The sequence below is a fragment of the Ornithorhynchus anatinus genome, chromosome 17, assembly GCF_004115215.2.
Source record: "Ornithorhynchus anatinus isolate Pmale09 chromosome 17, mOrnAna1.pri.v4, whole genome shotgun sequence".
NCBI classification, from domain to species: Eukaryota; Metazoa; Chordata; class Mammalia; order Monotremata; family Ornithorhynchidae; genus Ornithorhynchus; species Ornithorhynchus anatinus.
Window position 1 is genome coordinate 17763657 of NC_041744.1, and position 24534 is coordinate 17788190.

Sequence of the window (24534 nt, forward strand, 5' to 3'; positions counted from 1 at the left end):
TCGCAGCAGGCAAGGGGCGGAGGCTGGATTGGAACCCAGGTCCTTCCGACTCCCGGGCCCGGGCTCCATCCCCTCGGCCACGCCGCTCCCCTACGGAGGCCTGAGGACCGGCGAGGCTTGGCGGACGTCAGAGGATCCGGGTTCTAATCCCAGCTCCGCCGCTCGTCTGCCGCGTGACCTCCACCACGTCGCTCCCCCCGACTGCGTCCGTTCCCTCATCTGCGAAATGGGGATTAAGACTGGGAGCCCACGTGGGCCGGGGACTGCGTCCATCCGACTGATTAGCTTGCCCCGGCGCTTAGTACAGTGCCTACCGATTGGCTTGCCCCAGTGCTTAGCACAGCGCCTGGTCCAAAGCCCTTCAGAGCCCTACGGAGGGAGGGCGCACCTCCTCCAAGAGGCCTTCCCAGACTAAGCCCCCCCCTTGTCCTCCAGCCTGGCACGTTCCCTTTGCCCTTTCCCCCTCTCCCCGCCCGACACCACAGGCATATAGATAGAAATAGAATTATATATATGCATATATTATATGTGTGGGTAAATATCTATATAAATCCGTTTATTTCTATCGATGCCCGTTCACTGGTTTTGACGTCCGTCTCCCCCCCTCCGAGAGCGTAAGGCCGGTGTGGGCAGGGATCGTCTCTCTTTATTGCCGTATTGTAGTTTCCAAGCGTTTAGGAGAGTGCTCTGCCCAGAGTCAGCGCTCAATAAATACGACAGCGAACGTACACTAGAGAAGCAGTACGGTGCAGTGGTTAGAGGCCGGGCCTGGGAGTCGGGGGGACTTGGGTTCTAATGCCGGCTCTGCCCCTTGTCTTGGGCAAGTCACCTCACTTCTCTGGGACTCAGTTCCTTCCTCTGTAAAGAGGGGATTGAGATTGAGCCCCACGTGGGGCAGAAATGTGCTGGCAGTCGCCCCGGCGCTTAGTACGGGGCCTGGCGCATAGTAAGCGCTTGCCAAATTAATAACAACGTTGGTATTTGTCAAGCGCTTACTATGTGCCCGGCGCTGTTCTAAGCGCCGGGGTAGACACAGGGGAATCTGGATGTCCCACGTGGGGCTCCCGGTCCTCATCCCCATTTTACGGATGAGGCAACCGAGGCCCAGAGAAGTGAAGCGACTCGCCCACAGTCACACGGCTGACGAGTGGCGGAGCCGGGATTCGAACTCATGACCTCTGACTCCAAAGCCCAGGCTCTTTCCACTGAGCCACGCTGCTTCTCTAATAATTCCGTCAGACGTTAGCATTCCTTCAGTTTGCATCCACCCCAGAGCTTAACACGGTGCCTGGCGCATAGGAAGTACTTGATAAACACCATAATCCTTATTATTGCTTTAGCCTGCATCCAACCCAGGGCTTAATCCAGTGCCTGGCGCACAGTAAGTGCTCAACAGGTACCATCATCATCATCATCGTTACGAGAGCGTGAGGGACGCGGCTCGGGGGCAGTTGCCCAGGCTTGGGAGTCAGAGGACCTGGGTTCTAATCCCGGCTGCGCCACTCGTCTGCTGGGTGACCTCGGGCAAGTCACTTCACTTCTCTGGGCCTCTGTTCCCTCATTAGTAAAATGGGAACGAAAACTGCCAGCCCCACGTGGGACGACGTTCACCTCGTATCCCCTCCAGCGCTTAGAACAGTGCTCGGCACATAGCAAGCGCTTAACAAATCCCATCATCGTTATTATAATGGGGATTAAGACCGCGAGATCCACTGGGACGACCTGACTACCTTGTATTCATTCAATCGTATTTATTGAGCGCTTACTGCGTGCAGGGCACTGTAATACGTGGCTCACTGGAAAGAGCACGGGCTTTGGAGTCAGAGGTCACGGGTTCGAACCCCGGCTCTGCCACTTGCCAGCTGTGTGACTTTGGGCGAGTCACTTCACTTCTCGGGCCCTCGGTTCCCTCTTCTGTAAAATGGGGATGAAGACTGTGAGCCCCACGTGGGACGACCTGATTCCCCTGTGTCTACCCCGGCGCTTAGAACAGTGCTCGGCACGGAGGAAGCGCTTCACAAATACCAACATTATTAAGTGTTTGCACGTACGCCAGCGCTTAGAACAGCGCTTAGCACAAAGTAAGCGCTTAACACATATGTACATATTATTTATTACTCTATTTTGTTGATGGGGTGTCTATCTATGATTCTATTTATCTTGACGGTAGCGATGCTTATTGGTTTTGCCTTGTTTTGTTGTGTTTCCCCCCCCTTCTAGACTACGACAGGGCCTGTCTCTCTCTGTTGCCCAATTGCGCTTCCAAGCGCTTAGTACAGTGCTCTGCGCCCAGGAAGTGCGCAATAAATACCATTAAATGAACGGACGATGGAGACCACCGCGACCCCTTCGACACACTATGGGAGAAGGATGAAAAAAAGGGCGGGGAGACGGTCTGCGCCTGCGCAGTGCCGTGCGGCTGCAAATCTCGGGGGCAGGCTGGGGGGGGGGAGAGGATCCCAAATCTCGCGAGATGAGGGAGGCCCGCCCGGGGGGGGGGAGGTGAGATGCGCGCGCGGCGGCGTGACCGGCGGCGCATGCGCGGCGGCTCGCGCGGCGGCGCATGCGCGGGGACCGTGAGGCGGGGCGTGAGGCGGCGCATGCGCGGCGGTGCGGCGGCGGCGGATCGGTGTCGGGAGGAGGGAGCAGGCTGCCCGTCATGGCGCTTCACGTCCCCAAGGCCCCGGGCTTCGCCCAGATGCTCAAGGATGGAGCCAAGGTGCCGCGGGGCGGGCGGACGGACGCGGGGAGGCCGGGCGACGGCGGGCGGGCGGCTCCGGAAGGTTCCAGAAGGGGGCGCCCCGGGCTCGGGGTGGCGCCCCCTCCCGGCGCACGTGGGAGGCGCGCGAGGGAGGCGCACGTGGGGGGCGCGCGCGCATGCGCCCTTTGACCCCCCCTCCCCCCCAGGCTGCTCCACCTCCCACCCTGAGGGGGGAGGGGAGAGGACCCCGGGGGTCTCACCAGGCTCAAGGCCCCCCCCCCCCCGCAAACCGGGCGGGCACGAAGGGGCAGCCCCGCCCCGCGGCGCTCATTAAATAGGGCGGGCTGATTGGACGCCCCCGCATCTGCGCAGCCTGCAGGCCCTCGCTCAGTCGCTTCGATGGAGCGCCGCCCACGTGCACGGCACTGGACCGAGCTCCTAGGCGAGTGCAATAAACAGTCGCTCGTTCAGTGGCATCTATTGAGCGCCGCTCACGTGCACGGCACTGGACTGAGCGCCTAGGCGAGTGCAGTAAGCAGTCGCTCGTTCAGTCGCATCGATGGAGCGCCGCCCACGGGCACGGCACTGGACCGAGCGCCTAGGCGAGTGCAATAAACAGTCGCTCGTTCAGTGGCATCTATTGAGCGCCGCTCACGGGCACGGCACTGGACCGAACGCCTAGGCGAGTGCAATAAACAGTCGCTCGTTCAGGCGCATCGATGGAGCGCCGCCCACGTGCACGGCACTGGACCGAGCGCCTAAGCGAGTGCAATAAACAGTCGCTCGTTCAGTGGCATCTATTGAGCGCCGCTCACGGGCACGGCCCTGGACCGAGCTCCTAGGCGAGTGCAGTAAGCAGTCGATTGTTCAATCGCATCGACTGAGCGCCGCCCGCGTGCACGGCGCTGTGGCGAGTGCGATAAACAGTCACTCTTGGATCGCATCGATGGAGCGCCGCCCACGTGCACCGGCGCTGGACCGAGCGCCTAGGCGAGTGCAATAAACAGTCGCTCGTTCAGTGGCATCTATTGAGCGCCGCTCACGGGCACGGCACTGGACCGAGCTCCTAGGCGAGTGCAGTAAGCAGTCGATTGTTCAATCGCATCGACTGAGCGCCGCCCGCGTGCACGGCGCTGCACCGAGCGCTTAGGCGAGTGCGATAAACAGTCACTCTTGGATCGCATCGATGGAGCGCCGCCCACGTGCACCGGCGCTGGACCGAGCGCCTAGGCGAGTGCAGTAAACAGCCACTCGTTGGAGCGCGTCGATGGAGCGCCGCCCGCGTGCACGGCCCTGTAGTGAGCGCTCAGGCGACCGCGAGAAACGGTCACTGGTGCGATCGCGTCGATGGCCGCCCCGGTGCGCGGCACCGTGCGCTTAGGCGAGCGCGGTAGTCGTTCAGTCTCATTTTTTTAGCGCTGCCCGCACGCGCGGCGCTGTACCGAGCGCTTAGGTGAGCGCGACAAACAGCCCTGGCCCATAACGAGCTTTCAGGCGGGACGGCCGTGACCGTGAATGAATCGGTAAATCGCCGCCACGTACCTCGGTGGAGGGGAGCCACGGTCGGTCCTCTCCGTCCCTCGGGGATCCCCCCACCCCCCAGCTAGAATTTATCGAGCGCCTACTGTGCGCAGAGCACTGGACTGAGCGCTCGGGGGGAGAGGACGACGGGACGGACCACGGGGCCGGCCCACGGTGAGGTCACAGCGAACGGGGGGAGCGTCGGGGTTTGACGGTGGAGCGTCGGCACGGCCTGGTGATTAAGCGCCCGGGCCGGGTAATCCAAAGGACCCGAGTTCTAATCCCACGTCTGCCGTGCGACCTTCTCCGTAAAACGGGGGTTTAGACCGTAAGCTCGAGCGGGCGGGGAATGTACCCGTCAGGCCGTCCTGTCGTCCTCCCCCGGGCGCTTAGCACGGCGCTCGGCCCCCGGGAGGCGCTCGGTCAGTTCGGCTGACTGAGGCGGGAGCCGTGCCCGACCCCGTTCCCTCGTGTCTGCCCCGGCGCGGTGGTTCGATCGACGCCGCCGTGATCCGAACGATGACCCAAAACCCGACGGGGACGGCCTTTGTCCCAAGAGGCCGCGCGTCTCGGCAGAGCGGGCGTCCGGGCGGCTTTTGCCCCGTGGGGGTGATGAGGAGGCGTCTCGGGCCGGGACCCTCCCCGTCCAAAACCCGAAAATCGGGACGCCGTGCCTGCGAGCGGGCCGCGACAGACGGAGCGGGCCGCCGGGGTCCTGCGGGCCCCGATTCGGCCAGGCTCCCCCCCGGCCCCCCCCCCCAAGAGCATCGGGAAAGCTGGGCCGGAGCCCCCCCCCCCCCCCCAAACCGCAGCGGGATCCGGCCCGGCACCCTGGCCTACCGGGGCTCGCCCGGGCGGGGAATTGGTTTTCGGGCGGGCCCCGCCTCTCCTCTCCCGGGCGCCCAGTACGGCGCTCGGCGTACGGCAAGCGCTCGGCGAATCCAACCGAACGTGCCCCCGGGTCGCCCGACTGCTCCGGGACCTTTCGTAAAAACGAGAAACGGCCCGTGTCGAGCGCTCGCTACGTGCCGGGCGCCGTTCCGGGCGCCGGGGCGGCCGCGGGTTGGGCCGGCCACGGTCTGGGGCTCGCGGTCCAAGGGGGAGGGAGGGCGGGTCTCCCCGTTTTACAGCCGAGGAAACCGAGGCCCGGAGAAGCGGAGCGACCCACCCGGGGCCGGGGGGGGGGGTAAGCGACGGGTGGAGTCCAGGCGGCGCCGAGCGGGCCCCGGGGCGCCTCGACCCCCTCGGGTGGCCGCCCGCCGCCCTTCGGTCTCTCGGTTGACCCGGTGTTCGCGGACCCTCTCCCCCCCCCCCCCCGCCGCCAGCATTATTCCGGACTGGAGGAGGCCGTGTACAGGAACATCCAAGCGTGCAAGGAGCTGGCCCAGACCACCCGCACCGCGTACGGCCCAAACGGTAGGTCCGGGGAAGGCGGACGGAGGGAGGGAGGCCGTGGAAACGGTTCGCTCGGACGCGCCGGGACGTCTCCGGGCGCCGCGGGTTCAAGAGGCCACGCCGCTCCTCGGCCCCGGGACGGACCAGCCCCGAAGCTCCTGGTGGGCAGGGGCCGCGGCCACCCGCTGGGTCGCGTCGCGCTCTCCCGAGCGTCTAGCCCCGCAGCCCGGAAGCGGCCCGTGCACCGACGGGGGCTTCTCCTCTAGGAATGAACAAAATGGTCATCAATCACCTGGAGAAGCTGTTCGTGACCAACGACGCGGCCACTATATTGCGAGAACTCGAGGTGAGGCGTCGCCCCGACGGGACGGGGCTCCGTCGGCGCCGCGGAGGATTCGGCGCGTTCTCCTCCCGGGGGACCGCGGGGACTGGGGCGACGACTGTCGACGGGGGGGGGGGGGGGGTCCGCCCTCGGCGGCGCCGCCGGGCTCCGTCTCCTTTCCCTCCCGGCCCCGGGGTGGGAGGGAGGGAGCGAGCGAGCGAGCGAGCGGCGGGACGATCGGGGCTTCCTCCCCGCCCCCAGGTCCAGCACCCGGCCGCCAAGATGATGGTGATGGCTTCCCACATGCAAGAGCAGGAGGTGGGCGACGGCACCAACCTGGTCCTGGTGTTGGCCGGCGCGCTGCTGGAGCAGGCGGAGGAGCTGCTCAGGATGGGCCTGTCCGTGGCCGAGGCGAGTCTCCGCGCGGGCGGGGCGGGCCCGGCCCCCTCGGGAGGGAGGGAGGGAGGGAGGGAGGACCCGCGCCCCGCGCGACGCCGTCCCCCGGGCCTTCGCTCCTCTCCTCTGCCCCCGCACGGTTCCCGGCCGTGACCCGGCCGCGTCCCTCCCTCGGCTCAGGTGATCGAGGGCTACGAGATGGCCCGTCGCAAGGCCCACGAGATCCTCCCCGACCTGGTGTGCCGCTCCGCCGGAAACCTGAGAGACGTGGGGGAGGTGGCCTCTCTGCTGCAGACCTCCGTCATGAGCAAGCAGTACGGCAACGAGGCCTTCTTGGCCGAGATGATCGCCCAGGCGTGCGGTGAGCGGCCGGGGAGGGCGGCCGGGCCTCTCCCCCCCATCTCCCCGGGGCGCTCGGGGCGGGTAGCCGCCGTCGGCCGGTCCTTGCTCCGAGTCTTTCCCGGCGGGGGCGGGCGAGGGGAGCCTCCGGGATCGACGGCCTCTCCCGGGTCCTCTGCCTCTTTCTCCTCGTCCCCTGAGGCCCGTGCCTTTTCCCTCAACAGTGGCTATCTTCCCCGACTCGGGTCACTTCAACGTCGACAACGTCAGGGTGTGCAAAATATTGGTAAGCGGCGCGGACGCCTTGTTTCCCCAAGACCCCGTCCTGGGCTCGGGTCGCCGGGCCGCCCTCCCCGTGGGAGAGGAGAGCCGCTCGTCGAGCGGACGCGGTCGGGCCCGCTCCCCCTTGGGGAACGGCTCTCGCTCGCCCCCGGCCGCACGGGACCCAGGCGGGCCGCCGTCACCGGCCCGGCTCCTCGCCGACGGAGAGGGCCGGGAGAGGCTCCCGCGGGCGTCGGACACGGAGCGAGGGCCGGGCGGCGGGAGGGCGGGCGGGCGGGAGGGCCGCGTTGGGCACCGTCGGCCGCCGCTCCTCCCGTAGGGGGCCGGGATCCACTCGTCTTCGGTGCTGCACGGCATGGTGTTCAAGAAGGAGACCGAAGGGGACGTCACCTCCGTAAAGGAGGCCAAAATAGCCGTGTACTCCTGCCCTTTCGACGGCACGATCACCGAAACCAAGGTACCCCGGGGGCCCCGGGCCGGGAGTGGCGGGGCCGAGGGGGAAGGCGGGGCCGGAGGCCCGGGTCCGACGGCCCGCCCTCACCCGCGCCCCGCCGCACGCCCCCGCCGTCCGAGATCCCGGCCGGATCGCGAACCCGACTCGGCGGGCCGAGGCCCCGGGGGTCCCTCGCCTCACCTCGGGCCCGGGAGGCCCCGGGGCCCGGAGGGCTGGGTCCGCCGCCGGCCCGCTCCCCTCCGGCGGTCGGTCTTCCGTAGCGCGCCGACCCGAGCGCTCGGGAGAGGACGGCGTGACGGACCCACCTTCCCCGCGCCGCGACGAGCTTCGGGGGTGGCGGGGGGAGCCCCGACCGGCGGGGGCCTCCCGGACGAACCCGGGGAGCCGGGAGGCTCCGCAGCGGGTGCCCGCCCGCCCGCCCGGGCCGAGCGCCGGGGACGGCGTCAGCGGGGAGCCTCTCTTCCCCGGCAGGGGACGGTCCTGATCAAGAACGCCGAGGAGCTGATGAGTTTCAGCAAAGGGGAGGAGAACCTGCTGGACGCCCAGGTCAGGGCCATCGCCCGGTCCGGGGCCAACCTCATAGTGACCGGGGGCAAGGTGGCCGACATGGCCCTTCACTACGCCAACAAATACCACCTCATGCTGGTCAGGTGGGCCAAGTCCCAGGCGCGGGGAGAGGGAGGGGGCGGTGGGCTCCGCGGGCGGGACGCGGGGCCGCCGGGGCAGCGCCCTCAACCGCCGCCCTCCTTTCGAAGGCTGAACTCCAAGTGGGACCTCCGCAGGCTGTGTAAGACGGTCGGAGCGACGGCCCTCCCCAGACTGGTAGGCGCCGGCCGGGCCCGCGGGGAGGGGGCCGGGGCCGGGGCCGGGGCCGGGGCTCAGCTCGCCTCGCCCTCCCTCCCGCAGACGCCCCCCGTCCTGGAAGAAATGGGCCACTGCGACAGCGTGTACTTGACGGAGGTCGGAGACACCCAGGTGGTGGTGTTCAAACACGGTAGGTCGGGGGGGCCCCGGGGGCGGGGCGGGGCCCGGCCGCCGCCCCCGCCGTCCCTGACCGTCCCCGGGGCCTTTCGCAGAGAAGGAAGACGGGGCCGTCGCCACCCTCGTGCTGCGCGGCTCCACGGACAATTTAATGGACGACGTCGAGCGGGCGGTGGACGACGGCGTGAACACCTTCAAAGCGCTCACCAGGGTGGGTCGCGGCCCCCCTTCCCCCCCCCCCCCCCGGGGCTGCGGGAGGGCCGGCGCCCCGGACGGACCCCCTCGGCGCCCGGGCTCCAACGGCGTCTCGGGTCTCCCGCCGGCCCCCGTCCGGGGCCTCCGGCTCTCTGAACGGCATCCCCCCTCGCCCCGTCGCGTTCCCTAGGACAGGCGCCTCGTGCCCGGCGGAGGAGCCACGGAGATCGAGTTGGCCAAGCGGATCACGTCGTACGGGGAGGTAGGCGGCCTCCCGGGCCCTCGCTCCCTCCCTCCCCGCGCCCCTCGGGGATCGGGCCGGGTCCGGAGAGAGGGAGAGATCCCCCCGGCTCCCGTTGCAGACCCGCCCCGGACTGGAGCAGTACGCCATTAAGAAATTCGCCGAGGCCTTCGAAGCCGTCCCCCGGGCGCTGGCGGAGAACTCGGGCGTCAAGGCCAACGAGGTCATCTCCAAACTCTACGCGGTCCACCAGGAGGGCGACCGCAACGTGGGGCTGGATATCGAGGTACCGTCAAGCCCCCGACCGGCTCGGCCCGGAAACGGGGGGGGCGGGGGGAGGGGGCCCGCCCGCGCGGGCGGGGAGCGTGCCGACCGCTCCCCTCTCGCCCCGGGCCAGGCCGAGACCGCCGCCGTCAAGGACATGTTGGAAGCCGGGGTGCTGGACACGTACCTGGCCAAGCACTGGGCCATCAAACTGGCCACCAACGCCGCCGTGACGGTCCTCCGGGTCGACCAGGTGAGCGCGCGGTCGCCGCCCCTCCCCGTCCCCGACTGACGTGGCGCCGGACCGCCCGGGGTGGGGGGTGGGATCCGTGAGCGGCGTCCTTCCTCCCCGGGCCCCCCCCCCCCACCCGGGCCGCGGCCCCTCACCGTCTCGGCCCCCCCCCCGCAGATCATCATGGCCAGGCCGGCGGGCGGCCCGAAGCCTCCGACGGGCAAGAAGGACTGGGACGAGGACCAGAACGACTGAGCGCCCGGCGGCGGGGCCCGCCGGCCGACCGGAGTCCCGTCCCCCCGTCCCCCCGTCCCCCCCCCGTCCCGTCCCCCCCCTTGCTCTTTCCTTCCCGCCGACCCCCTCTAACTTAAAAGGCGCCGCGCTCGTCACGCGCCCTCGGTCCGGTCACCGAATAAACGCCGTTTTCGCTCGGGGCCCTCTCTCCGGCGGCCCGTCTCAGGGCGGGGGCCCGGCGGCACGAACCTCCCACGTCAACTCGGGTGGTTGCGAATTTTTACTCAGGCCCCGGCCAGAGAATCCCCGCGCGGGGGCCGGGCCCCGTCACAGGACGCGTTCGTAGAAGAGGAGGTAGGCCTGGGAGTTGAGCACGTGCGTGGCGGGCACGGCCCGCACGTGGGTGTCGCTCACGTGGAACCACTGCCCTTTAGTCGTCTCGCTCTCCGACTCTGCGGGGGAGGAGAGGGAAGGTGAGGGGGGTCGGGGGCGGCCGGCGGGCGGGCGGGGGGCGGCCGGCGGCGACGCTCACCTTGAGGCATCTCCCCGCGGAGGACGAGGTCGGAGAGGTGGCCGCTGGCGGGCCGCGTCCTGGCGTAGGCCGTGTAGTGGCCCGACCTCATGGTCCCGCTGTGCTCCACCACGCCGTACAGCGAGTACAGGACCCGCCCGTGGCCCTCGGGGACGTTCTGCCGGGCCGCGGAGACGGGGGCTGAAGGGGGCCCGAGGGGGCCCCGCGGCCCCGCGCCCCCGCGCCCCTTCCCGGCCGCCTACCTTGCACTTGCTGGTGCAGAAGGGGGCCAGGTCCATCACTTCGGGAAACTTTACGTGCCGGTTAACCTTGCGCAGGGCAGACCCGGCCTGCGGGAGGACGGAGGAGGGCCCCGTCGGTCGGGGGAAGGGGGGAGGGGGGGGACGCCCGGGACGTCGAGCGCGGTTCTCTCCCCCCCCCCGCCCCGGGCCCGCCGGTACCTGCTGAAACCTCTTCAGGTGCAGGGTGAGGACGGGAGGAGCCGAGGAGATGAGCATTTGCTTTTTGGCGTTGGTGTAAACGTGCTTCCTTTCACCTAGAGACGCACGGAGGAGGGTCAGAGTCCCGGACCCCCCCCCCTCAGCTCGGAAAGAATCCGCGACGGGCGGCCGGGGGAGACCGAGGCCCCGGGAAGTCCCCGCCCCCCCCCCCCCCCGGGTCGCCCGGCGGGCACGTGGCGGAACGGGGATGACAGAAAGATGAACACCGGCTAGGGCCCGCGTCCCGTCCCGTCCGCCGAGCCGACCCGCCCACGCCGCGACGGCCCCGAGGGGAAGCGAGGGGAAGGGGCGAGGGGGAGCCGCCCAGGAGGGCCGGGGAGGAGCGGGTACCCGGGCCGCGGCGGCGGGTGCAGACGGCGCAGAGCAGCCGGTCGGCCGCCCGCAGCTTCTCGTTGCGGGTGAAGCGGTAGAGGCAGTGGCGGACGGAGCCCTCGTCGGCCACGGCGGCCTCCCGGCCGGCCAGCGTGCAGAAGGCCGCCTCGGGGTCCCGGCCGGCCGCCGCCTCGCCCGGCGGGCCCTCGGCCCCGCTCTCCCCGCCGGCGGGCCGGGGGGCGGCGTCCAGGCGCAGGCCGGCCAGGCGGGCGGCCGGGTCCTCTCCCCTCGCCCCGCCGTCCGGCGGAGGGTCCCCCAGGCCGGCGGTCCGGCCCCCGGGGCTCCCGGCCCCCTTCTCCGGGCGGGCCGCCGCCTCCCCCTCCCGCCGCTCCTCCTCCTCCTCCTCCTCGTCGTCCTCGTCGTCCTCCTCGGGCCCGAGGCCGGGTTCGGGCCCTCCCGGGGCCGGCGCTCGGTTCCCTTCGGGGGCCGCCGCGGGGGGGCCCGGGGGCCGGCGGCTACCGTCGAGGTGAAGGACGCGCCCTTGGACCTTCTGCTGGCGGCGCTGGGTCTGCGGGGTTGGGGGGGGGAGAGAGCCGCCTCGACACGGGACCGACCCCGAGCCCTCCGAGCCGACCGAGGCGCGCGACCGGGACCCGGGACCCCCGGCCCCGCCCGGCCTACGGGACTCGCAGGCGGCGGAGCCGGCGCCGTTCCAGCGGGGAGGGTGGACGCGTGGGGTCCCCCCGGGGCCCCCGGACGGACCTTGGCCTGTTTCTTGGCCTGCTTCTTGGCCTGCTTCAGTAGGTGCCTGCTGCCGCCCGGGGGGGTTTCGGTCCTGGCCTTGACGTAGCGGTCGCTGCCGCCGCCGTCGTCCTCCTCCTCCTCCTCGTCCTCGTCCTCCTCGGACCTGGGCGCGTTCTTCCCGTTCGGGCTCTTCTTCCCACTCTGAAAACCAGCGGTCCGGAGGAGGCCCGCGCCGCGGCCCCCCGCCCCCCCCCCCCCGGGGCCCGGTCCGCCCGCCTCCCCCGCCCGCCGCCTCCCGGGCCGGGGCGCCGGGTGCGCGAGAAGCGGCGGGCCTCGGCGGCGAGAGCCCGGGCCGGGGAGTCGGAGGTCATGGGTTCCAATCCCCACTCCGCCACCCGGGCGACCGTGGGCAAGTCACTTCTCTGTGCCTCGGTTCCCCCGTCTGTAAAATGGGGATCAGCTGCGAGCCTGACGACCCTGCCTCTCCCCCAGCGCTTAGGACGGTGCTCGGCCCAGAGCGAGCGCTTGACGGATACCGACGTCGTCATCAGTATCCCGCTCCCCGCTCCGCCTCCTGTCGGCTGGGTGGCTTGGGGCCGGTCACTCCGCCTCTCTGGGCCTCGGGTCCCTCCTCTGGAAAACGGCGAGCCCCACGTGGGACGACCCGATCGCCTGGCCTCCCGCTCCCGGCGCTCGGCCCGTAGCAGGCGCTTAAGCGGCACCCTCGCCGTCATTATTACGTGCGGGGGGGGGGGGGGGAGGCGGCTCGTCCGGTTTTCGTTTCGCCCCGTTTGGCTTTGCCGTCCGTCTCTCCCGCTTCGACGGCGAGCCCGTCGTCGGGCAGGGATCGTCTCTTATCTGTTGCCCGGCTGTCGGGGCCGAGCGCTCGGGACGGTGCTCCGCGCAGAGTGAGCGCTCCGTAAATGTGACTAGACGGTGCTGATGGCGGCGTATTTTTTTTTTTAAAGCGCTTACGACGTGCCGAGCGCCGTTCTGAGCGCCGGGGGGGGATCCAGGGTGATCGGGCTGTCCCACGTGGGGCTCACGGTCTTCCCCTTTTGCGGATGAGGTCGCCGAGGCCCAGAGAAGCGAGGTGACCTGCCGGAGGTCACCCGGCCGACCCGGGGCGCGGCCGGGATCCGGACCCGTGACCTCGGACCCCCAAGCCCGGGCTCTATCCGCCGAGCCACGCCGCTTCTCCGTTCGTAAATACGGGTAGCGGATGTGTCGGACCGTCCCCTCCCGACCGTTCGGTGCGGTGCTCTGCACACGGTAAGCGCTCGACAAATGCCACCGAGCGAACGAACCCGAGTCCTCCCGCCTCCCGGGCCTGACCGCCGGGCCACGCCGCTTCGACCCGGCACCCTCCTCTCCGAAGGCAGAAGCAGACTTCCAAATAATGACGACGATAACGTCGGTGTCGGTTACGCGCCCGCGACGGGCCGAGCGCCGTTCTGAGCGCCGGGGCCGGGGGGGGGGGGGATCCGGGGTCATCGGGTCGTCCCCATTCGACAGACGAGGTCGCCGAGGGCCCGGAGGAGCGAAAGTCACCCGGCCGCCAGGCGGCGGGGCCGGGACTGGAACCCGCGACCTCCTAAGCCCGGCCTCGGCGCTGCGCTCGCCCCCTCAGCTGTATATATATATATATATATATTTTCATTTCCCTCTTTATTTTCTTAACGAGACGCGCGTCGCCTCGATCCTGTCATCTCGTTAACGAGACGCACATGGCCTCGATTCCATCTATCGCTCTCTGTCACCCATCTGTCGGTTCCAAGCGCTCAGTCCAGCGCTCCGCACGTAGTAAGCGCTCAACAGATAGCAGCGGACGAATGAACGGCCGTCAGGACGCCGTGAGGGCCGACCGGGACTCGACCGAGGGCCCCTCCGGCGGGGAGGGCGGCGGCCTCACCTGGTCGTCCAAGACGGGCAGAGACAGGTCGAGGAAAGATTCGCGAACCGAGGACACCTGCGCCGAGGGAGGAAAAGAGAAGAGGGGAAAAGACCGGACGCTCGAAGCCCGGAGGACGCCCCGTCTCCTCCGGGCGGCCTTCCCGGACTGAACCCCGGCTTTCTCTCCTCCGGGGGGCACGGGGCGCCCACCTCCCACCCCCCTCGTCCATTTATTTTTACTAACACCCGTCTCCCCCTCCAGACGCCAGGCTCGGGGGACGCGCCCGCCGACTCCGTAGCACGGTACTAGAGGGGCGGCGTGGCTCGGCGGCAAGAGCCCGGGCCTGGGGGTCGGAGGGCACGGGTTCGACTCCGGGCTCCGCCACCCGACGGCCGGGCGACCGACCGCGGGCGGGTCGCTTCGCTTCCCTGGGCCTCGGTCCCCTCATCTGTAAAAGGGGGATGAACGGCGAGCCTCCCGTGGGACCCCCCGTATCTCCCCCAGCGCCCGGAACGGTGCTCCGCGCAGAGCAAGCGCTTAACGGGTGCCGGTATTACGGGAGCGGTGCCCGGCGCGTAGCGAGCGCTCAACCGCCGCCGTTACGCGGGCCGCGCTACCTACCGTGCGGCACTCGTCGCACATGATGGTGCTGGTCAGTTCGCCCCCGAATATCCGGTCCACAAAGCTCGGCGTCGACCTCTTCTTCTCGTACTCTAGGGCGGGACGGGCCGGAGGTGGGGGAGCGGCGCGGGTTTTGAGCCGCGGCGGGCGCCGCGCGCCCCCCCCCCCCCCCCCCCCCGATTGAGCTTCCCGGGCGGGGAAGGGCCGAGTCCCGCCGGGGGGGCGCGAGGCGGTAGGGCTTGGCACGGAGCGGGCGCTCCACCAGTGCCACCGTTATCGTCGGTCGGGGCTCGGGGGGAAGAGCCCCGGCTCGGGAGTCGGAGTTCGTGGGTTCGGATCCCGGCTCTGCCCCTCGGCAGCTGCGGGACTGCGGGCGAGCCGTTCGACTCCTCCGTCCCTCAGCGGCCTCACCTGTAGAACGGGCATCTGTGACGACCCCGCGTCCCCCCCGGGCCCTTGGAACGGTGCCCGGCGCCTAGTGAGCGCTTCACCGGCACCCGCGTTATCATCGTTACGATTATCGGTGATTCGTCAGCAGCCCGGCCCGACGGACGGGGGCCCGGGAGCCAGGGGGAGCCGGGTTCCGATCCCCGGCCTCCGCCCCGGGTCTGCGGGGCGACCCGGGCGAGTCGCCTCGCTTCTCGGGGCCTCGGCGACCTCATCTGGAAGTCGGGCGCGAAGACGGGGAGCCCCGCGTGGGACGACCGGATCCGCCCGCGTCCTCCCCAGCGCTCGGAACGGCGCCGTGCACACGGTGAGCGCTCGACAGATGCCGTCGTCGTCGTTCGCGGATCTGTCGGTATTTAAGCGCTCACCACGCCCGAGGCCCTGCCCTCCGAGAGGCCTTCCCCGCCTAAGCCCCCCTCTCCTCCCGCGTCGCCCTGCCTCGCTCACCCCGCTCCACGTCCGACCGTACGCTCCGAGCGCTTAGTACGGTGCTCCGCCCGTGGTAAGCGCTCAGTAAATACCGTCGGAGTGAATCTAGCGAGGGGACGGCTCGTCCGTTCCTTCGCGTCGGCGTCCGTCCCCCTCTCCGGGCCGCGGGCGCCGCCGAGTCGAGCGCCCCGCGCACGCTAAGCGCTCGGCGGACGCGATCCGAGGAAGGGGCGGCCCGCGCGGGTCCCGCCCCCCGCCCGCGGGGAGCCGCCCCGGGCGGCTTCACCTTTCACTCTCCTTCCGAGTTCGTCGTCCGGCTTCTCGGTGGACTTGCCGAGCGCTCTGAGGATCCCGGCGCTCACTCTCTGCGGGACGGGGGCGAGTCCGTTCCCCCCGCGGGCCGGGTCCGACCCCGCCGCGCCCCCCCCCCCTCCCCTCCCCCCCCCGGGCGCCGCCCACCTGGCTCTCCTCGGCCCGCATCCCGTCCAGCAGGTAGCGGAGCAGCTCCTGGCTGTCTTGCTGCTGGTAGCCCCGGAAGCGGGCGGCCCTGCGGGAGACGTTCGGCCCTCGCTCGCCGGGCGCCCCCCGTCCCCGTCCCCCGCCGCCGCCCGGATCCGGAGGGAGCCTGCGCTCCTCGCGGGTCACGGGTTCGAATCCCGGCGGGTCACGGCCCTTCTCGGGGCCTCGGCGACCTCATCTGGAAACCGGGCGCGAAGGCCGTGAGCCCCGCGCGGGACGACCCGTTCGCCCGGTCTCCTCCCCGGTGCCGTAGGACGGCGCTTTGCGGGTAGTAAGCGCTTAACGGATGCCCTTACTACGATTCGGTCGTTCACTCGGGCCTATCTCCTGAGCGCTCACTGTGTGCCGAGCGCTGCGCTAAGCGCTTGGAAAGCACATTTCCAGCAACAGAGACGCTTCCCGCCCACGGTAACGACAATGACGACGTCGGTATCCGTCGAGCGCCTACGGCGTGCCGAGCACCGTTCCGGGCGCTGGGGGAGATGCGGGGTCGCGAGGTTGTCCCGGGTGGGGCTCCCAGTCTTCATCCCCATTTTCCGGATGAGGGAACCGAGGCCCAGAGAAGCGGAGTGACTCGCCCACGGTCGCCCGGCCGACGAGCGGCAGAGTCGGGATTCGGACCCACGACCTCCGACTCCCAAGCCCGGGCTCTTTCCACGGAACCACGCCGCCCGCAGGACTCCCCGCGCCCCGTAAGCGGCCCCCCCGAACTCCGACCTACCGAACGAGACCGACTGAGCAGTAAGCACTCAGTGAACAGAACTGATGGACAGCGTTCTCCCGAGCGCTCGGTACAGCGCTCTGAACGTAGTAAGCGCTCGATCGATACCGGGGACCGACCGGCCGACGCCCCGGGGGAGATCTCTTTCGCCCCGTGCCAGAGAAGCGACGCAGCCTGACGGTTAGAGCGCCGGCCCGGGAGGCGGGAGGCCGTGGGTTCCGATCCCGGCCGGGCCGCCCGCCGCGTGACCTCGGGCCGGTCACTTCTCCGGGCCTCGCTCGCCTCGTCCGCCCGTAGGCTCGCCGGCGCGTAGGGAGCGCTCGGCGGAGACCGCGGCGGGCCTTATCGAGGGGAAGCGGTCGGATCCCGCCGGGAACGGGACGGTGGGCGGGCGGGGCGGGCGGGGGGGGGGTCTCCCTTCCCGCGGAGAGGCACCCCCGGACCCCGCGGGGCCGATACTCACTTTTTACAGACCTGGGCGAAGAGCTCTCGCGGGGTCACGGGCCCCCTGGCGTTCTCCTGCATCTCGCCGAGGAACTGGCCGAGGGCGAGGGTCAGCGGGCCGGGGGGCTCCAGGGCCACGTCCAGGGGCTCCTGGGCGGAGGGAGCGCGGGGTGGGGCAGCGGGCCGGGGCCGCCCGGTCTCCCCCCGGGGGGACGACGCGCGCCCGCGGGGGCCGTCGCCTACCGTCAGCGCCAGATCGGGGGGCTCGATCCGGACGATCGTCCCGGACATCTTCACCTCCTTGAGCAGCTCCCGGAGCACCGGGGTCTGGGACAGGTTCTGGAGGGCGGGAGGCCGGCCGGACGCTGAAACCCCCCGCCCGGTCCGCGGCGGTCGCGTCCGGCGCGCCGCCCGGGAGGGGCGTCCGGAGGCTCGTCGGCCGCGCTCTCCCGAGCCGTCGGGGCCCTCGGTGGCCGGGCTTCGCTTTCCCGAGCGCTCCGCGCACGGTCGGCGCTTACCGCGACTGCGGCTGAAGGCGGAGACGCTTTCCCCGCAGCGAGCGTCGGCGAAACCCCCTCCCCTCCTCTCCCGCTCCCTTCTGCGTCGCCCCGCCTTCCTCCCGCCGTTCTCCCCACCCCGCTCACGTCGCCATCCGCGACTTATTCACTTCCATCAACGTCCGCCTCCCCGGGCCCGGACCGGGAGCTCGCCGCGGGCGGGGGACGCGCTTAGACGGACGGACGGACACATTCGCCGCTCCCGGGGGGGCCGGCGGCGGCTACCTGCATGACCGCGTTGAAGAAGCAGGTGTTGCCCAGGTTGCTGAGCCCCCTGACGGGCCCGAGGCCGCCGGGGGCGGCGGGCGCCAGGCCCCCGTTCTCCGGCCCTTCCCTCCGGTCCCTCTTCTGCTCGTTCCTGCTGTCCTTCTCCAGCTTCTCGTTTTCCAGCCCCGGGCCGTCTCGGGCCTCGGACCCTGGAAGGCGCCGAGGGCGGGCCGTGAGGGCGGGGACCGGGAGGCCGCGCGCCGCCGCCGCCGCCGCCCGGGGAGACTCCGGCGTCCCCGCCCGCGCCGTCCCCGTGACCGTCGAGAGGGCCCGCCTAGAGAGCGCGGCGACCCGCTCGGTCCATCGCCCGCCGGACGGCGATAACGACCCCGGCACCCGTGGGGCGCTCGCTACGGGCCGGGGTGGTGATCGATCGTCCCCGTCCCGCACGGCGGGGGGTCGCGGTCCGCCTCCCCATTCCCCCGACGGGACGCGGAGAGGGGGAGCCACTCGCCCGAGCCCGGCCGGGCGGCGCGGAGCCGGCGTTCGAACCCCGGTCCCGCCGCCTCCCGGGAAGCCACGGGCCGACCGGGCCGAAAACGGCGGCCGGGGGAATGGGGCGCCGCCGCTCCGGAGGGAGACGGGCGGACCCGGGAGAGGGGGCCGTACCTGGATCGGGCGTCCCGCGGCCGGCGCGCCTCCTGACGTACTCCACCGTCTGGCCCAGCTGCTTCGAGCCGCCGTAGGGGACGGCGTCGTCGCACAGGTAGCACCTGTCGGCCCGGGGCCGGGGGCGGGGCGTGAGCGGCCGGGCGACCCGACGGCGAGGCCGGCGCGGCCCGCCGGGGTCCGTGGACGCCCGGGACCCCCCGTCCCGGGTCGGCTTAGGCGGAGACCTCTCGGGGCCTTCTCTCTCTCTCTCTCTCTCTCTCACCGACGCGCCCGGGCGCCACGGGTCCCCCGCGGCCTTCGTGATCATGGTACTCATGCTATTGGTTAAGCGCCCGCTAGGTGCCGAGCACCGTTCTAAGCGCCGGGGGAGATACGGGGGTCGTCGGGTGGCCCCACGTGGGGCTCGCGGGCTTCGTCCTCCTTTGACGGATGAGGTGACAGAGGCGCGGGGCATAACGACAACGGCGATGGCGTCCGTTAAGCGCTCGCTACGTGCCGACCGCCGCGCTAGGCGCCGCGGCAGATACGGGGAGATGGGGTGGCCCCACGTGGGGCTCACGGTCTTCGTCCCCACCTTACAGATGAGGCGACGGAGGCCCGGGGAGTAATCACGGTGATGACGACGACGGCACCGAAGCGCTTAGATCGCGCCGGGCGGCCGCGCGACCCCCACCCCCGGCCCCCCGGCCCGGCCTCCCGCCGCGGCCCCGGCCCCTCCTCGCCGTCCCGCGCTCACCAGACGCTCCAGTCGTCCAGGCCGAGCACGAGGGCGTGGGGGTCGGACCTCGGGGCCTCGAAGTGCCTGAGCGCGTGCCGCTCTCTGGAGTCCCGGCCGCAGCCCTGGCGGAGCGGGGGGGGGGGGGGGGGAGGCGGCGGTCGGCCGGGGCCGCCGGGCGCGGTGCCCGACCGAGACCGCCGCGGGGCGGAGGAGGCGCGGGGCGGGTACCTGGTGTCCGCACTTGAGGCAGAGCCAGACGGAGGGGCCCCGGCCGGCCGCCGCCGCCGCCGTCTCGCGGCGGGCCCCGGCGTCGGCCCGGCAGTCCTGGCAGACGCCCCAGGCCGCCGTGCCCGCCAGGACCCTCTTCAGCGTCCCCTGCTCCAGTCCCTTGCGCACGTGTTTGCAGCCGGGCCCTGGCGGATTCCCCCCCCGGGGAAGGGGAGCGGGGGCCCCATCAGCGGGACCCGCGTCCCCCCCCGCCCGCCCCGGCCCGGCCCCGGGGCCCGCCGTCCCCCGCCCGCCGCCCCCCGCCCCCCGCCGCTCACCCGGCGCCTCCGGGGGCCCGTCGGCCGGCCCGGCCCCGCCCTTGGCCCGCCTCTTGCCCATCGCGGAGACTCGCGCCCGGCTCCGCCGCGGCGGGAGGCCCGGGAGGCGGAGGACGCGGGTTCTGATCCCGGCGGGACGCGGGCGGGACGCTTGGCTTCGCCGGGCCTCGGTCTCCTCATCTGCGAAGGGGGATTCGTTCCTTCGTTCGACGGTCCTTATCGAGCGCTCGCCACGCGCGGAGCGCCGGACCGGGCGCTTGCGGCGGGCAGACGGGTCACGGATGGGATCCGCGGGCCCCACGGGGGCCGGCCCGACCGCCTTGCACCTCCCCCGGCGCTTAGGACGGCGCTTGGCCGTTCCGGGCGCTCGGCACGTTGCCCCGCACACAGCAGGCGCTCGGTGAACGCTAGCGAATTGAACGGTTGGCACCTAGTAAGGGATATTTCTAGCCGTTGCCCAACCGTACCTTCCGAGCGCTCGGGTACAGCGCTCCGCACGTAGGAAGCGCTTAACGAACGGGCAGGGATATTTGTGTTGCCCAGGTGTACCTTCCGAGCGCTCGGTACAGCGTTCCGCACGTAGTAGGCGCTTAAATGGGCAGGGATGCTTCTACCCGTCGCCCGACTGTACCTTCCGAGCGCTCGCTGCAGCGCTCCGCACGTAGTAAGCGCCTAAATGGGCAGGGATGCCTCTACCCGTCGCCCGATTGTACCTTCCGAGCGCTCGGTACAGCGTTCCGCACGTAGTAGGCGCTTAAATGGGCAGGGATGCTTCTACCCGTCGCCCGACTGTACCTTCCGAGCGCTCGGTCCAGCGCTCCGCACGTAGTAAGCGCTTAACCAATGGGCAGCGATACTACAGGGGAAGCAGCGCGGCTCAGCGGAAAAGAGCCCGGGCTTCGGAGTCAGAGGTCACGGGTTCGACTCCCGGCTCTGCCGCTCGTCGGCTGTGGGACCGCGGGCGGGTCGCTTCGCTTCTCTGGGCCTCGGTTCCCTCATCTGTGAGACGGGGATGAACTGGGAGCCTCACGCGGGACGACCCGATCGCCCCGTATCCCCCCCACCCCCAGCGCTTAGAACGGCGCTCGGCACGTAGTCAGCGCTTAACGGATACCGACATTATCATCGTTGGTAACGTCGGTCACCCCTCCTACGCTGGAAGCTCGCTGTGGGCGAGGAACGGGTCTGCTTATTGCCGATTTGTCCATTCCCGGCGCTTCGTCCCGTGCTCTGCACGTAGTAAGCGCTCAATAAATACTATTGACTGAACGGATGAATGAATCAATGAAAATGTTGGTATTCCTTAGGTGCTCACTAGGCGCCGAGCACTGTTCTCAGCGCTGGGGGAGATCCAGGGTCATCGGGTGGTCCCCCGGGAGGCTCACAATAATAATGTTGGTATTTGTTAGGCGCTTACTATGTGCAGAGCACTGTTCTGAGCGCCGGGGTAGACACGGGGGAATCAGGTGGTCCCCCGTGGGGCTCCCGGTCTTCATCCCCATTTTCCAGAGGAGGTCACTGAGGCCCGGAGAAGGGAAGTGACTCGCCCACAGTCACACAGCTGACAAAATAATGTTGGTATTTGTTAAGCGCTCACTAGGTGCCGAGCACCGTTCTGAGCGCCGGGGGAGACACGGGGGAATCGGGTGGTCCCCCGTGAGGCTCACATAATAATAATAAAATAATAATAATAATAATGTTGTTATTTGTTAGGCGCTTACTAGGTGCAGAGCACCGTTCTGAGCGCCGGGGGAGACACGGGGGAATCGGGTGGTCCCCCGTGGGGCTCCCGGTCTTCATCCCCATTTTCCAGATGAGGTCACTGAAGCCCGGAGAAGGGAAGTGACTCGCCCACAGTCACACAGCTGACAAAATAATGTTGGTATTTGTTAAGCGCTCACTAGGTGCCGAGCACCGTTCTGAGCGCCGGGGGAGACACGGGGGAATCGGGTGGTCCCCCGTGAGGCTCACATAATAATAATAAAATAATAATAATAATGATGTTGGTATTTGTTAGGCGCTTACTAGGTGCAGAGCACCGTTCTGAGCGCCGGGGGAGACACGGGGGAATCGGGTGGTCCCCCGTGAGGCTCACATAATAATAATAAAATAATAATAATAATGATGTTGTTATTTGTTAGGCGCTTACTAGGTGCAGAGCACCGTTCTGAGCGCCGGGGGAGACACGGGGGAATCGGGTGGTCCCCCGTGAGGCTCACATAATAATAATAAAATAATAATAATAATGATGTTGTTATTTGTTAGGCGCTTACTAGGTGCAGAGCACCGTTCTGAGCGCCGGGGGAGACACGGGGGAATCGGGTGGTCCCCCGTGGGGCTCCCAGTCTTCATCCCCATTTTCCAGAGGAGGGAACTGAGGCCCCGGGAAGTGAAGCGACTCGCCCCCCGTCACCCAGCCGACGAGGGGCAGAGCGGGGATTCGAACTCACGACCTCTGACTCCAAAGCCCCTTTCCACTGAGCCGCGCGGCTTATTCTAAGGGCTGCGGCGGAGTTTCCCATGGGCCAAGCCCTGTGCGAAACGCTGCGGTAGGAGCAGGTCGGGCCCCTCCCCCCCCCACCCCGGTCTTCATCCCCATTTGGGGGGGGGGCGGAGAAGGGAAGCGACTTACCCGCGGTGTGGCGGCAGAGAAGGGGCGGGGAGGACCCACCCGGGGCGGGACCTCCAGGGTGCGGGGTTCGAGAGCGGCGGCGGCCCGGGCGTCAAGCCGGGAGGGCTGCCGGGAGGAGGCCCCGCCCCCCGCCCACGTGCGCGCCGGCCCCGCCCCCCCATGGGCCGCCCGCTCCGACCGCCGGCCGCGCCGGGCGTCCTGACGTCAAGCCCGGCGTGCGTCCTGACGTCAAGCCTGACGTCCAGGCCTGGCATGCGTCCTGACGTCAAGCCTGACGTCCAGGCCTGGCATGCGTCCTGACGTCAAGCCTGACGTCCAGGCCTGGCATGCGTCCTGACGTCAAGCCCTGGCGTGCGTCCTGACCCGCCTAGGCGTGCGTCCTGACGTCAAGCCTGACGTCCAGGCCTGGCATGCGTCCTGACGTCAAGCCCTGGCGTGCGTCCTGACCCGCCTAGGCGTGCGTCCTGACGTCAAGCCTGACGTCCAGGCCTGGCATGCGTCCTGACGTCAAGCCCTGGCGTGCGTCCTGACCCGCCTAGGCGTACGTCCTGACGTCAAGCCGGACGTCCAGGCCTGGCGTGCGTCCTGACCCGCCTAGGCGTGCGTCCTGACGTCAAGCCTGACCTCCAGGCCTGGCATGCGTCCTGACGTCAAGCCCTGGCGTGCGTCCTGACCCAACTAGGCGTGCGTCCTGACGTCAAGCCGGACGTCCAGGCCCGGCGTGCGTCCTGACCCAACTAGGCGTACGTCCTGACGTCAAGCCGGACGTCCAGGCCCGGCGTGCGTCCTGACCCAACTAGGCGTACGTCCTGACGTCAAGCCTGACGTCCAGGCCTGGCGTGCGTCCTGACGTCAAGCCCTGGCGTGCGTCCTGACCCGCCTAGGCGTGGGTCCTGACGCGAAGCCGGACGTCCAGGCCCGGCGTGCGTCCTGACCCAACTAGGCGTACGTCCTGACGTCAAGCCTGACGTCCAGGCCTGGCGTGCGTCCTGACGTCAAGCCCTGGCGTGCGTCCTGACCCGCCTAGGCGTGGGTCCTGACGCGAAGCCGGACGTCCAGGCCCGGCGTGCGTCCTGACGTCATTGCCATTGTTCTCGTCTGTCCGTCTCCCCCGATTAGACCGTAAGCCCGTCAAACGGCAGGGACCGTCTCTATCTGTTGCCGACCTGTTCATCCCAAGCGCTTAGTACGGTGCTCTGCACATCGTAAGCGCTCAATAAATACTACTGAGTGAATGAAAAGCCTGGCGTGCGTCCTGACGCGAAGCCGGACGTCCAGGCCCGGCGTGCGTCCGGACCCGCCCAGGCGTACGTCCTGACGTCCAACCTGACGTCCAGGCCCGGCGTGCGTCCTGACGTCAACCCCGCCTCGAAGCCTGGCGTGCGTCCTTACGTGAGGCGGACGCCGCCGCGTCCGTCGCTGTGGCCTCTGCGCCGGGACGCTGCTCCTCCTCCGGCCAGAGAGGCCCACTTCCGGAACGGGGCATTGTGGGAAAGGCGGACCGAGGCCAGGACGCCCCCTGGCGGCCGGCGCGGGAATAGCGGCGCCCCCGGTCGGTTCGTCCCATAGCGGCTCCGCCGACAGAGCCCGGCCCGGGGAGGCCCAGGTCATGGGTTCGAATCCCGCCTCCGCCCCTTGTCAGCTGGGGGGAACTGCGGGCGAGTCACTTCGCTTCTCTGGGCCTCGGTTCCCTCCTCTGGAAAATGGGGATTAACCGCGAGCCTCACGTGGGACCACCCGATGACCCTAATAATAATAATAATAATAATAATAATGTCGGTATCTGATAAGCGCTTACTACGTGCCGAGCACCGTTCTAAGCGCCGGGGTAGACATAGGGGAATCAGGCTGTCCCACATGGGGCGCACAGTCTTCATCCCCCTTTTACAGATGAGGGAACCGAGGCCCAGAGAAGCGAAGTGACTCGCCCGCAGTCACACAGCTGACAGGTGGCAGAGCGGGGATTCGAACTCATGATCCCTGACTCCAAAGCCCGTGCCCTTTCCACTGAGCCGCGTAGAACGGCGCTCGGCGCATAGGAAGCGTTTAACAGACACCAACACTATCCTTCTTTAGGGAGCGGTCGCTACGTGCAGAGCGCCGGGCTTCGAGCGGAAGCGAGGGCCGAGCCGCCCCCCCCCCGAGGTCCCCAGAGCGGGGCGTCGTCGGTCCCGGATCCCGTCGGCCCAGAGCCGGCCGTTCCAGGCGCTTAGTGCAGCGTTCCCCACGTAATAGGCGCTCAGTCAACAGCACCGAAGGAACGGATCCGCCCCGCAGACCCCCCAGCCCCCGTCAACGCGCGGGGAGCGACACGCCGACGGCTTCGGCCTTCCCCGCGCCAGGCCCGCGCGGACGAGGCGACGGGGCCCCGGCTGTCGGAGTCGGAGCCGCCGTCCGGCGCGTTCGAGGCCGAGCCGACGCTCGTATTGTTTGTACGAGATGTTCTTCCCCTCGACTCTATTTATCGCCCTCGTTCCCCTCTG

The 24534-nt window shown here is 69.4% G+C and overlaps 2 protein-coding genes across 2 annotated transcripts; one reads left to right on the forward strand and one right to left on the reverse strand.

Moving 5' to 3' along the window:
• The first annotated feature begins 2597 nt into the window (after positions 1 to 2597).
• On the forward strand, positions 2598 to 9818 carry CCT8 (chaperonin containing TCP1 subunit 8). The gene is made up of 15 exons (XM_029082100.2): positions 2598 to 2719; positions 5548 to 5638; positions 5884 to 5963; positions 6201 to 6350; positions 6516 to 6696; positions 6899 to 6960; positions 7276 to 7413; positions 7882 to 8060; positions 8166 to 8232; positions 8317 to 8404; positions 8487 to 8602; positions 8777 to 8848; positions 8949 to 9113; positions 9225 to 9344; positions 9501 to 9818. Exons 1-15 carry the CDS (start codon positions 2660 to 2662, stop codon positions 9576 to 9578), a joined length of 1647 nt encoding a protein of 548 aa, XP_028937933.1. The 5' UTR covers positions 2598 to 2659; the 3' UTR covers positions 9579 to 9818.
• Positions 9819 to 9822: 4 nt separating this feature from the next.
• Positions 9823 to 23552, reverse strand: USP16 (ubiquitin specific peptidase 16). Its single transcript, XM_029082552.2, has 19 exons — positions 23444 to 23552; positions 19420 to 19599; positions 19103 to 19287; positions 18893 to 18996; positions 18154 to 18257; positions 17503 to 17693; positions 16964 to 17059; positions 16740 to 16870; positions 15496 to 15583; positions 15323 to 15401; positions 14161 to 14252; positions 13558 to 13614; positions 11664 to 11846; positions 11296 to 11469; positions 10920 to 11253; positions 10530 to 10624; positions 10332 to 10418; positions 10090 to 10246; positions 9823 to 10009 (listed from the first exon to the last, which is right to left on the reverse strand). Exons 1-19 carry the CDS (start codon positions 23535 to 23537, stop codon positions 9885 to 9887), a joined length of 2556 nt encoding a protein of 851 aa, XP_028938385.1. The 5' UTR covers positions 23538 to 23552; the 3' UTR covers positions 9823 to 9884.
• Positions 23553 to 24534: the final 982 nt, after the last annotated feature.